At 32.4% G+C, this 12,065-nt stretch overlaps 4 protein-coding genes across 4 annotated transcripts; 3 read left to right on the plus strand and 1 right to left on the minus strand.

Moving 5' to 3' along the window:
* Window positions 1-3,605: 3,605 nt before the first annotated feature.
* On the plus strand, window positions 3,606-4,189 carry LOC124539052. Its single transcript, XM_047116378.1, has 2 exons — window positions 3,606-3,801; window positions 3,878-4,189. Exons 1-2 carry the CDS (start codon window positions 3,658-3,660, stop codon window positions 4,187-4,189), a joined length of 456 nt encoding a protein of 151 aa, XP_046972334.1. The 5' UTR covers window positions 3,606-3,657.
* A 204-nt stretch (window positions 4,190-4,393) lies between these two features.
* On the plus strand, window positions 4,394-6,464 carry LOC124539042 (60S ribosomal protein L10a). The gene is made up of 5 exons (XM_047116368.1): window positions 4,394-4,535; window positions 4,685-4,840; window positions 5,234-5,389; window positions 5,760-5,925; window positions 6,266-6,464. Coding segments are annotated over exons 1-5 (651 nt in total). The 5' UTR covers window positions 4,394-4,533; the 3' UTR covers window positions 6,437-6,464.
* A 731-nt stretch (window positions 6,465-7,195) lies between these two features.
* Window positions 7,196-8,292, plus strand: LOC124539058 (28S ribosomal protein S14, mitochondrial). Its single transcript, XM_047116383.1, has 3 exons — window positions 7,196-7,390; window positions 7,469-7,692; window positions 8,121-8,292. The coding sequence occupies exons 1-3, from the start codon at window positions 7,325-7,327 to the stop codon at window positions 8,221-8,223; spliced, it is 393 nt and encodes a 130-aa protein (XP_046972339.1). The 5' UTR covers window positions 7,196-7,324; the 3' UTR covers window positions 8,224-8,292.
* Window positions 8,293-9,538: 1,246 nt separating this feature from the next.
* Window positions 9,539-10,874, minus strand: LOC124541610 (60S acidic ribosomal protein P1). The gene is made up of 3 exons (XM_047119535.1): window positions 10,687-10,874; window positions 10,217-10,466; window positions 9,539-9,650 (listed from the first exon to the last, which is right to left on the minus strand). The coding sequence occupies exons 1-3, from the start codon at window positions 10,756-10,758 to the stop codon at window positions 9,637-9,639; spliced, it is 336 nt and encodes a 111-aa protein (XP_046975491.1). The 5' UTR covers window positions 10,759-10,874; the 3' UTR covers window positions 9,539-9,636.
* Window positions 10,875-12,065: the final 1,191 nt, after the last annotated feature.

Consider the following 12,065-nt stretch of genomic DNA (forward strand, 5'->3'; position numbering starts at 1 on the left):
TTTCAGAATTCTTTGTGTTACAAGTAAATAACGTTATATTGTAATTTACAATATAAGTTTACAAGTAAGGTTTTTTTGAAAACTCAATAATATAAGGTTCATGCGCATTTTTATTTATATAAGAATTAACAACATTAAATACTTAAATATATATATACAAATATGAACTAAAACTAGTTACTGTATAAATCTTGACCGCGTGGAATGGTGGCAAGAATGCTAGCAGCATTTCCCCGTTGAATCGCAATTCCGATCCTCTGGGCAAAAAACGAACCAGCCCTCCTGTCACCAGTGGAGGCAATGAGGCGAGGTGTTATACTTTTGATGAAGCTTTTTGCACCACTACTCCAAGGGCCAAGCGTTTCGACAGCAAATGGAACAAAAAAGTAATTAGACATAATACACGAATATTTAGTTATTTTTTTGGCTTCAGCTTTTTCCGCAGCGGCACCGGCTCTTAACATTGTTTCTCGAATATGAGATGGGGCCAACGTGTCAACACATGTAGCGTCCCACACAAGGGCCCGACCTCGTTCCCAGGGAACCAATGTTAATCCATCAGGTCTCTTACCATCATCACGACTAATTCCACGAGGCTCAGTAAGAGCAGGAACGTCGATGGTGGCAAGAGCCCTTTTTATTATGTCATTAAGAGAACCGTGGCGGAAAAGCCTACCTGAACTCCTTGGGCAAGAGAGACCATGTAAACCGAAAGAGTCTACCTCCTTTCCACACGGGCATCTGTGTTCAGAACACAGAGGTGTTCCCAGTCGGAGACCAATCGATATGCGAAAACATTCATTATCTAAAAGTGTCCCAAGATTTTTAGAGGGTAATGAATTCAACCAGTGACTAGACTCTTTAGATGATAACGCTAGAAGCCTGGCACGGTCTTGAGCACTTGTTAAATTTTGTGTCAAACTGTGTAGTGTAGCGTGAACCAATGAAGAATCCCAAAGTTTTGTAACTTCCTTAGGGATATCATCATTAGGGCACTTTACCTTCCAGGTCTCTATCGCCTCAGTAACATTCATGATTTTTACAGATTTTGATTTTAAAATTTCTGAACAAAGGTCTGAAATGCTATGTACAGAAGAGAGAAAGGCCGGGAGGGCAACACTTGATATTTTTCTCACGCCGATGCCACCAAAAGGAATGGGAAGTGTAGCTTGAGTCCAAGAATATTCATCAAGAGATAAATTTAGAATTTTTTCTAAAGCTTTTTCAAGGGTGGCATCGATTTGATTGGTAAGACTGGGATATTTCCAGATTGGGCTCGCACGTAGAATGTACATTAATTTTGGAACGAAAAGGCAATGTTTTAAGATTGTATAAGCTATATGAGAATTTAAAATGCCCAGTCTGTCAAAATTGTCCGAAAATATTTTAATTTTTTCGTTAAGAGAAGGCTCTATGCCCTCATCAAATAGTGGTGCACCAAGGAGGCAAAGTGTATCTTTATGAAGAATTTTTATGTTAGGTGCAATTTTATTAAATTTATCTATTGCCAAACTAATATTTTTGTGAGTTAAATTGTCCGTAAAAAAAATTTCACATTTTGAAAAATTCAATTTAAGACCAATTTTGTCAAATTGTTCTTTAATTTTAATTAAATCTTCAATAACGTCATCTACTTTACCTCCTATAGTTCCATCATCTAGGTACCAAACGTTTAATTTAGATTTTAAATTCGAAATGCAGCTATGAATACCTAAGCTAAAAAGAGCAGGACCCAATGGATCTCCTTGCTGAACGCCTACATTAGAATGAATTGTATCTTCACCAAAAAATAATTTGGAAGGTGAACTATAACATTGCCAAACGTATGGGTAAATTTCAGGCAGATTAGAGAAGACTTCGTTAAGCAAGGTTCCCCTATCTAAGGAGTTAAAAGCATTCTTTACATCAACTTTCAGAAGTACCTCGGCCTCGTTTCCTTTTAGAAAGGTACGAGTAGAGTGTACTGCTGCTTCACAACCACCTCTGCTTCCAAAACCGAGTTGAATTGGTTGAAATTTCGTTTTTAGGGTGGAGACTATGTGCCTACATGCTAATTTAGATGCCAAACGGCGAAAAGTGGTCCCGATTGCTATTGGACGGATACTTCCGTCTTTTTTATTAAAGGCACAAAGTCTTGCACCATAAAGATGTGGTAAAAAGGATGAAATCACCTTACCAGATAGCATAAAATTGCAAAGATTAGTTATGTCACTTAATAGGGCCCTGCCAGCGTCACCGGCCGAGGCACTCACAAGATCTTTAAGATGTTGTGGAGTGATACCATCAATGCCACTAGCAGACCCGCTAGAAAATGACATAATGGCGGCATAGGTATCTTCATCCTTAACCTGTAAAAAATTGTTCTGTGTAGGCGGGGGCGGAAGCACAGTTGTTGGGTATGGCAAAGGATGCTTTTCTTGCAAGGTTTCTAACGTTATATCATTAAAAGGTGCGATGGTATCGCTAGAAAAAAGAAGGCGAGCTGCATTCTTAAAATCTCCATCCATTGCTTTATTCTCAACATTTTTCTTTATATCAAATTTTTGAGGTCGTGATGAGTATTTTGGAATTGAAATTTGTTTATCTAATAAACTATTTTGTTTTAATTTGGTCGATAAGGAACCATTTTTGGTTTTATCGACATGAAAAAACTTAAAAGAAAACGTAAAAAGATTTTGCCATGCCGAATTACTATTAGAAAGACAATTTTGAAGTACAATGGATAAAGATCTAGCTAGAGATATTCTCGCTCCCCTAGGGATTCTTTTTACTAAAGGTATATTTTTGTGACATTTTGTTAATATATTTTCAAAATTAATTGAATCTGTATCACTGTTCGAATTAGTAGGTAAAATAGAAAAAGTATCATTTGATTTTTCTAATGGAAGGCTATGACAGCGGGTTGTATGAATTTTTAAGCCTTTTTGGCTTCTGAATAGCCTCCCATTAGTACATTGGGGACATGTTAAGAGGTCCGGCTGGGAATTAATTATTGTCCTATCATTATTAGAATATAACATTTAACTGTATAAACTTATAAACACTATAAACACATAAAGTCACTATTATGCCGCTAGAGTGTCACCAGCACAGCATTACAGCAAGCGGCTCATCGTAGGGACGCTTGACTTGCTCGGCATCGCCTCACTCGTCACGACCCCTGAGAACAAAAAGCGAAATCAGTAAATCATGAAATTCCAAATATTTATTTCGAATAATTTGATGTTAAGAATAAACTTGACGTCAATTTAATAAGAAATGGATCGATAAATAATTTTATTATAATAAAATTAAAACCGAAATTTATTTTGACATTGACATCAAATTTCTTCTTTTTCAAAATCATTATTTTATTATTCAATGCGCATTTTAGTTCGAGAATAAAAGATTTATATGATATAGAATTATGAATATTGGTAATATTATATTTATCGATCTCATTATTGGAAACAATAATAATTCTTAAAACATTTTGATATATTTTAACATATTGTATACTCTTTAGAGCTTAGACTTAAACATATTAATTTAAAAAACAAATTATTAATCAAAAACATTACTCTGGTATTCGATTGTCTTTGGGCTTATAAGAAGTAATTACTAATACTCACTAATATTATCTTTTAAAATAATAATAACAAAACCAAAACTGAATACATGGAATTTTTTGGTATTTCATTATATGGTGCACAAAATTATATTAAAGATATGATAAAAGATGATTATGTTGAACCTTTAAAGGAAGAAGATGTTCGAGGTTTAATGGAAAAAGTAATACAGAATTCTACAATGCCTAAAAAGGTAAAAAATTTTAGTTATAAGTGTATACTATTGTTCAAAAAAACGTTTTATCACCCATAACATCAAAAATTCACAGATACAGAGACCAGATATGGATAAAATACGGCTAATTGATTGTTACATAGGCAGAGTCAATGGTTTTGCTTACGGCTCATCACAAAGATTTATTAAAATGAAACGTAAAGGCGTTATAAAGCCAGTAGGCCCGGCAGATATGTACAGATTACCAATTACTACATCAGTTGAATATGGTTGGTGGCAGCATGATCCTGAAATCAATAATGCTTCTTGGCATATAACTCATCCAAGACGACCTCAACCTTCATCTCCCTATACACTTATACTTGATGTTGTTAGAAAAAATAACAAATACGCTACATTATTTTAAACTCAAAAGTATTTTTAGTGAATTATTATATTTTTTGTAGTATATTTTAATAAATGCAAATGAATAATTCAAAAAGACTTTAATATTTTAAAAATCAATGGAAATTGATTTTATATATCCTAAATTAGTTTTGAGATTGATACTTTGTGTCTATAAATTAAAATGCTTTTTTTTTCATTCTGTAATTTGTTTTTATTGCAAGATAAGGCCTTACGTGCTAATACTTTAGTCACTTTTATTAATAATCTGTTTACTAATGTTACGTTTGACATAGACCTGTCATCATCATATAAAATTTCTCTTTTCGGTTTTGACATCACATCGACGAGGTTGTTGAAGCCAAAATGTACGTAATCTAAGAATATTTTGTTAATCTGAAAAGTTATTGAAAATTATTTTACATTAATATTTATTAATTTTGATGTGTTATCTGAAGGATTTAATATTTTACTCGACATTTAATAAATTAACAAGTTAACCTAAACATTCTTCCAGGTCGAAGGTATCGCGTGATACGCTTTACGAGTGCGTCAATGCCGTGCTGCAATCATCAAAAGATAAGAAGCGTAACTTCTTGGAGACTGTAGAACTCCAAATTGGTCTGAAGAACTATGACCCCCAGAAGGACAAGCGTTTCTCCGGCACCGTCAAGTATGTTTACCTGGAAAGCGCATTTTTGTGAACATGTGTTATTTAATTTATGTTGTACACAAGAGTGCGTCTGGACAGGGAGTCAGTGTAAACTGACGGGACTTTACCCAGAGTCTTAAAATAACGGGTAGGTTTGCTTCGGCTTACCGATTTATCATAAACATAAGTGAGGCAGTCGCGGTAAGATTTATATGGATGTAGCAGTACCTAATAGTTTTGTTTATTTGCCAGTAAATCTGCTAAAATTAGCTTAGACTGAAAATGATGAATATTAAATAAAATTGCATGTATTATCTGATAATTGATGAGTAAAATTTACTGATAAATATTTGTAGTTCAGTTTTTATACAATGTAATAAATTACAACTAACAAAAAAATAATCTTTATTTCAGGCTAAAGTACATTCCCAGGCCTAAGATGCAAGTATGCGTTCTTGGTGACCAGCAACATTGTGACGAAGCCAAAACCCTCACTGTACCTTGCATGGACGCCGAGGCACTTAAAAAGTTAAACAAGAACAAGAAGCTTGTCAAGAAACTAGCAAAGAAGTTAGTAGCTAGCTATATTATTACTATATTGTGTAGTTTTTAATATAAACAATTATGTGATCATGATAGTTAGAATCGGGAGTTTTTACTATTATTCCTAAAATGATCTATTAATTGTTTTTGCCAAGATAGTGAATGATTTTGGAAGTGTAAATGGTCATCATACTGAAAGACAAACCAGAATTAATATAGACATTTCATTCATTCATGTATGTGAAGTTTTCGCAACAGAGAATGTGTTTTCCAATTTAAAGCCCATGCATAACATTCAAAAGCGGCATTATTCAGATAAATTAATTTCATTATTGTTTACCAAGAACTACTAATGCTCTTTAGAACTCTTAATAACATGATTTTGTTCTTTTTTCAGATATGATGCTTTCCTTGCATCCGAATCACTCATCAAACAGATCCCACGTCTATTGGGTCCTGGTCTGAACAAGGCCGGCAAGTTCCCTGGTCTTCTTTCTCACCAGGAGTCCATGACCCAAAAAATTGATGAGGTCAAAGCTACAATCAAATTCCAAATGAAGAAGGTAAAATATTTTTAATGAGTCACCTCGCTATAAATTATAATCAAAATAATTAGTTTAAAATAATGTAAATCATGCTGGATTATTTGTAAAAACAATTGTTTCTGCTTCTTTTTCTTTCTGCTTGACCCATTTCTATTGTTTGTTTAATAATATAAACAAAAAAACACATGCAATTAAAAAGGTTCATCAAATTCAGTAAATGAAATATGTAGCAGAATTTTATTTATTTTGTTAGTATGTTATATTTTTTGTTTAACAATTTAATTTTAATCTAATTTACATTGTCAAGTATTAAGGGAATTTAAAAAATGAGACTTAATTGACTTGTCTTTCCTTCCAGGTACTTTGCCTCTCTGTGGCTGTCGGCCATGTAGACATGACACCCGATGAACTTGCACAGAATGTGCATCTTTCGATCAACTTCCTCGTGTCCCTTCTGAAGAAGCACTGGCAGAATGTGCGGTCACTTCACATGAAGTCTACAATGGGTCCACCTCAGAGATTGTACTAAATCATAACAATAAAATTTGACTACTGAACTTTTAATTTTTACTTACGACCTTTATTCATCACAATAATTATTTCTACATTAGACATTGCTAGTTGCTTATCAGTTATCACTTCAATACGTGCAAACATAATGGCTGGACGAATTCGCCATATGAATTTTGAAAGTAAACTAGCTGGTCTGTTTCTCTACCTATAAATTATTATTTTCTGATTAAACTTTTCAGGCGAATTTAAAACATTGTCAGGTAAAAATACTCCAGAAAATTTAAAAAAGAAATGATTTATTTCGTGAGTTTGACTCCTTAACTTTATCAAAAATCTTGCTAAATTTTTGTGCTTAAAGCTTGATTTAAAAAAAAGCTTTTAAAAATGCGGCATGGTTGAAGTATGACACTCGTAATTGGTCACCATCATCCATTAACAAGGATGCTGTAAAAAATATTAACCATTCCTTCGAACGCCAATATGTATCCCTTTGGAAACATTATCTCATTCAAACCGGAGACCAACAAAACTGATTGTAAAATATGGAATGACTGGGTGGTTCATACTCCAAGTTTGGCGAAGCCCTTTAACCATCTTAATATACAAGGTTTCCTTCGCTTCAATTCGATTATAAAAAAATCATGAGTTTCTCTAGGAACTAGGAAGATTACATCTCTGGTACGGAGAAGCAGGCGCCAGGAGTAATAAGGTTTTATGAGTTATAAAACAGTGTGCTTATGTACTCTGTCGTCAGTTCCATACACTTTGATTCTTCATTCAACTGAAAGATCTTGATCATATGTCAACTGTCAATTTTGACATTTGTCAAAAATAATGGAATTTTGAAATTTCGCAATAGTAAATTTAAGGTTATACGCGATCATAAATAAATCGACGAATAAAAATGAATTTAAACATTTCAAATCTCAGTAAATTTATTTTTAAATCCCAATCAGTCCCTGGATTTGGGGTAAGGATCCCAAATACACTAATACTTAATTATGTTCATAAATAATGCATTATTATGTTACCTGTATTCTTGATTTAGTTTCAGCAAGTAAGAAACAAATGGGCTAATAGTTTAATGATAAGGGACGTTAAAAGAAGGCGTATGAGTGCTGAAAACTTTCTGGAAAGAAGTAGAATCAACGCCTTAAGAAAGAACGATGTACTACCAATAGAAATAAGAGAATTAGCAGATAAAGAAATAAACAAATTTGAAATGAATGCTATACCACTTCGGATCAACAACAGATGTGTTATTACTTCCAGGTCTGTAAATTATAATAACAGTACCTTTATGTTATCTTTCAAATTGATGTGTGCCTAGGGATAGCGATCCTGTTATACTAGGATCTCTGCCGAAAATTTTGTGGGAAAAATATAAAAGTTAAACAAAGTAACAACACTATCTTATGTTATTTTCGTGTAGATTTTTTTAAGGCTTTAACCTTTGTTAAAAAAAACTTATTCATTTGAATAATTATAATAAATGTTTAAACTTTGAAGTGTATTAGGTCTTTATTGCAATTAATATTTGATTCTGGCCTTATTGCAATCTGTTGGATCCTGCAAATACCCAGTTGCAATTATCATGCCAGATTGGATTCCCTATATGTGATCAATGAACAAACAACAATTTTGCAATGTATGCCTAATGCTAAAAGAAGATGTAATAGTTTTAATTCAATATTTTTCAGACCTCGTGGTATTGTCAAGGAATGGAGATTGAGTCGTATTGTGTGGAGGCATCTTGCTGATTACAACAAACTTTCTGGAGTTCAGAGAGCTATGTGGGGTTAATCAAATACTTAGCATATTAGTTAAAAGTACTTGTTTTAGGAATAGTTTATAATAAATGCTAAATTACTGTATGAGTATTTTATTTAAACTAGAACAAAAAATTTAGAACCTATTCTTGATCTGTCATATTTGTCACAAATAAATAGAATATAACATTTAGTTCAAATCTAATTTTCCATTAGATTTCAAGAGGTTTTTTAATAGGCTGTGTTTCCTCACAGCTAATTTCAGTCCAACAATAAGATAATTATAAAAAAATTGTGTGAGGATAAAACTGAATGGCTATAACTAAGTGTAGGTTTTATAAATCACTGTCATATTTAAATATTCAACTATTTTCATAAGTGAGAAATCCCTATCTGCTCTGTTGAGGTATGTACTACATTATTTAATGTCATTACTATATTCAAGAAAGACATAGTTCTTCTTACGTTCATACAGAACTGTTTAAAAAAGATGAGAATGTTAAATATAAGTTACTACTGGCTACCATGTTCCCATTTAAGCTAATAATAATTGTTATATTATACCACTAAACAGCCATGATTGGTAACAAATTGACATACTACTAATCTGACTGCTACTGCTTATTAGGTTTGTCTAGATTGTAAAGGATCACCCTTTACAATCAGGTTCTCTAATTATATGTGGAGAGTTTACTTATATGGAATTAGACCATATAAGCTCCTGAATTCAGACTTCAGGTCTAGACTGAATTGTTATAAATAAAGTTGCCAAAATTGGTCAATTTTTGGTCTAAAAGTTGGCAGTTTTTATTCTCCTATAATGTGTGTCTCCTAGTTGTATCTAATTTGCATTCCCACTGGAATATGAGAGTATGGTAAGTATAATATGTTGGTTGGTCTTATATGAAAATTATCACTATGACCAAAACTAATCTAATGCATCCTTTGTTAAAAAAATACTATTTAAGTTACATTTATAGATCTTAACTAATGAAAAAAGCACTTATCACTGTATCAACTTGGTGTAGAAGAATACTTCTGCTTATACTAGAAATAGTTCAGTTAATATTATAAGAATTTCTCTAGGGAATAAGTCCTCAATATGTTTTAAGCCTTAAATAAAGTTAACAGCGTAAAAGATATATATGTTACTCATATCAACTTGAAATAATTAGTTCAAAGATAGAAAGTGTGGTGGTACTTTAGATATATTTTCTTCTCCAAAATGCAGTCATGATTTTTACAGCAACTTATTTTTATTTGTATGTAATTAAGATTATAATATTAATATTTCTTATGTTAATAAATATATTAATGGCAGGTATAAGATTAACACAATGAAAATTAGCTTTTCTGTTTTTATATACTTTTTTATTAAAGTTTCCTTACAACTAAACAAGCTTCATAAAGCTCACAATGGAATACCAAAGCCTTTATAAAAAGCTTTTTAGTCGAAAAGACCTGAAACAAAATAAATAATTCCATTAGATAAGTTTAATACAAAAACAGTTCATGTTTATAGTGCGGAGGAATATCTCAGTAAAATATTGTCAATCATTCATTTTCTGAAGCTAATACATTAGATCAAACATCATTGATAATTTTAAAGGGCTACTCTCATGGCAGAGTCCGTTAAATAGAACTAGTATTTAACCTCATGGGTAGAATCATCAACCTATAAAAATCATTGAAGTTTTTTATTTGTTGTAATTTTCAACTATGAATATATAAAATGGGTAACATTGGTTGACATAAATGAGGCCGAAATTAAGTGTATCAGTTCTGCCTTTGCTTTTTTTAATTCATGTTTATTAAGAAACACATGCTTTAATACATTAAGGGTTGCAGAATATAGTAAGTTGATGGAATGCAGCATGGAATTTGAAAAATTTAAAACTTGTTACATACCAACAGAATAAAAAAAATATTACTGTCTCCTTTATTAAATTAAGTCATTTAGAGAGAGAGAGTAGCCATGTTTGAGTAGTTGTAACGTAATTTTACGAACAGAATAATATTTCACTTACCGAAGCCCATGTCATCGTCAGATTCTTCAGGTTCTTCTTCCTTCTTCTCTTCCTTGGCGGCTTCAGCAGCTGGTGCAGCAGCGGCAGCGGCGGCGGGAGCACCACCGGCGGGCGCCGCTCCAACACCAGAGCCGATGTTCGTGATCAAATCACGTACATTGACGCCTTCGAGAGCTTTAGCGAACAAACCAGGCCAGTAAGGCTCAACATCAACGTTTGCCGCCTTCAAGATGGTGGAGATTTTTTCGCCCTACAAATAAACATGTTTGTTAAAATCTTGAAATGCAGAGCACAATATTTAACACATAAATATGACTGTATATACATTTCAATATCAATAATAAACATAGATTTAATTGATTTTAAATATATCATTGGGTATTTATTTGGATTGAAACGGATAAATGTGTAACATAACCCCAAAATTTTAATGTCGAGAAGAAAAATATAAACAGGGATTCATTACTTACAGTGACAGCGACATCATCATCAACAAGGATGAGAGCGGAGTAAACACAAGCTAATTCAGCCTTTGATGCCATTTTATTATTTATTTAGTGCAAGTCGCCAAATGGCCTTAGCTCAAGGAGGACAAGCACGATTGACTTCTAGATTTGGAGAGAGAAAGAATTGCTTGACAAGTCAACTTGTCAAATAAATGTCAAGTAAATGTCTTGCCTTGAATACTGACTTTTGGAGTCTTTTAAAACAATTTTTAAAACAGTAATGGGTAAACATTCAATTATATTTATAATAAAAATTTAAAAGCATTCGTACTATTAATTTTACTATAGTTTTATTAAAATCTAGAACATATGATCAGTATAGCAATTAATAAAGTCTTTCTTTTTATAAAAAAAAAGTGAGAGCGGTCCTTAATCCAGCAGTGGGAAATTTACAGTCTAATGTTGTTCTTTAGATATAATAAATATAATTCACCATAGCGAAAATGTAGTTATTAAAATGAAAAAATATATAAAATGGTACTGCAAGGTTTACATTTGATATATATAATAAAATATACGACTTCAAAGTATCGTGAAGCGGAACGTATTTCAAAATACTAATAAGGAACATGTAAAAAAAATGTTAAAAAAAAAAAAACATAAAAGAAAGGCACTTCAAGTTTATATTTGATATAATTTTGATTGATTAGGTTTTTTGGTTCAGTGATGTCACTTCTGTTATAACTACTTATTTGAGGTTATAGTTTCAAAAAAGTGAACATTAAAACGAAAATTAATTGCCTTGTTCGAATTAAAATAGAAGTTAGGTTTGTCAAGGCAGACTCCAGATTCCTCTTTTCAGCTTGAAACCACTTTTATTATAGTATTATGTCAAAAAGTTCAGTCAAAAACCACTTGAAAACTTTGTTGAAGTAGATAAACATATTGGCACGAAACATACGTGAAGTAAGCTTTTATTGGGAGTTTCGATCCGCCTGTTTTCAATTTTAGCAAAAAAGTATCTCAAAGATCGGGAAAAAATGCATAAGCACGAAAACCAGTGAGGAAAAGTACGATCAGTGGGACCGTGTCGGACAGAAGTGACGTCATACCAAATATAGATCCGTTTTCAAACATTCATCGTGACATTTTGAAACCGCATTTTTTCCTGTAATAAGTGTTTTAGATTTTTAATATACTGGTGGTCTATCATATTATAGGATTCTTATATGGAGTTTTTCCCTATTCTTGGAAACTGGGATGTTACTATACAAGTTCCTGCATTATTATATTGCTCACTCAATTTTAAAGCCGGAAAACAATAGAATATTACGGGCTAGCGGTAAAATATTGTGAATGAGTGATACCTACCGAGACGCGCTTGCACGAAACTTTTTTGTTTC

Source organism: Vanessa cardui, chromosome 2 (genome assembly GCF_905220365.1).
Source record: "Vanessa cardui chromosome 2, ilVanCard2.1, whole genome shotgun sequence".
In the NCBI taxonomy this organism is placed as follows: Eukaryota; Metazoa; Arthropoda; class Insecta; order Lepidoptera; family Nymphalidae; genus Vanessa; species Vanessa cardui.

Bases quoted from the DNA above. Each gene is read 5' to 3' on its own strand.
- LOC124539052 (XM_047116378.1), top strand. From the start codon at position 3,658: ATGGAATTTTTTGGTATTTCATTATATGGTGCACAAAATTATATTAAA. The intron at 3,802-3,877 runs GTAAAAAATTTT...AAAAATTCACAG, and splicing joins ATTCTACAATGCCTAAAAAG to ATACAGAGACCAGATATGGA.
- LOC124539042 (XM_047116368.1), top strand. The intron at 5,390-5,759 runs GTTAGTAGCTAG...TTCTTTTTTCAG, and splicing joins GTCAAGAAACTAGCAAAGAA to ATATGATGCTTTCCTTGCAT. The intron at 5,926-6,265 runs GTAAAATATTTT...CTTTCCTTCCAG, and splicing joins TCAAATTCCAAATGAAGAAG to GTACTTTGCCTCTCTGTGGC.
- LOC124539058 (XM_047116383.1), top strand. From the start codon at position 7,325: ATGAATTTAAACATTTCAAATCTCAGTAAATTTATTTTTAAATCCCAA. The intron at 7,391-7,468 runs GTAAGGATCCCA...TTCTTGATTTAG, and splicing joins AATCAGTCCCTGGATTTGGG to TTTCAGCAAGTAAGAAACAA. The intron at 7,693-8,120 runs GTCTGTAAATTA...AATATTTTTCAG, and splicing joins AGATGTGTTATTACTTCCAG to ACCTCGTGGTATTGTCAAGG.
- LOC124541610 (XM_047119535.1), bottom strand. From the start codon at position 10,758: ATGGCATCAAAGGCTGAATTAGCTTGTGTTTACTCCGCTCTCATCCTT. The intron at 10,467-10,686 runs GTAAGTAATGAA...GTTTATTTGTAG, and splicing joins ATGATGATGTCGCTGTCACT to GGCGAAAAAATCTCCACCAT.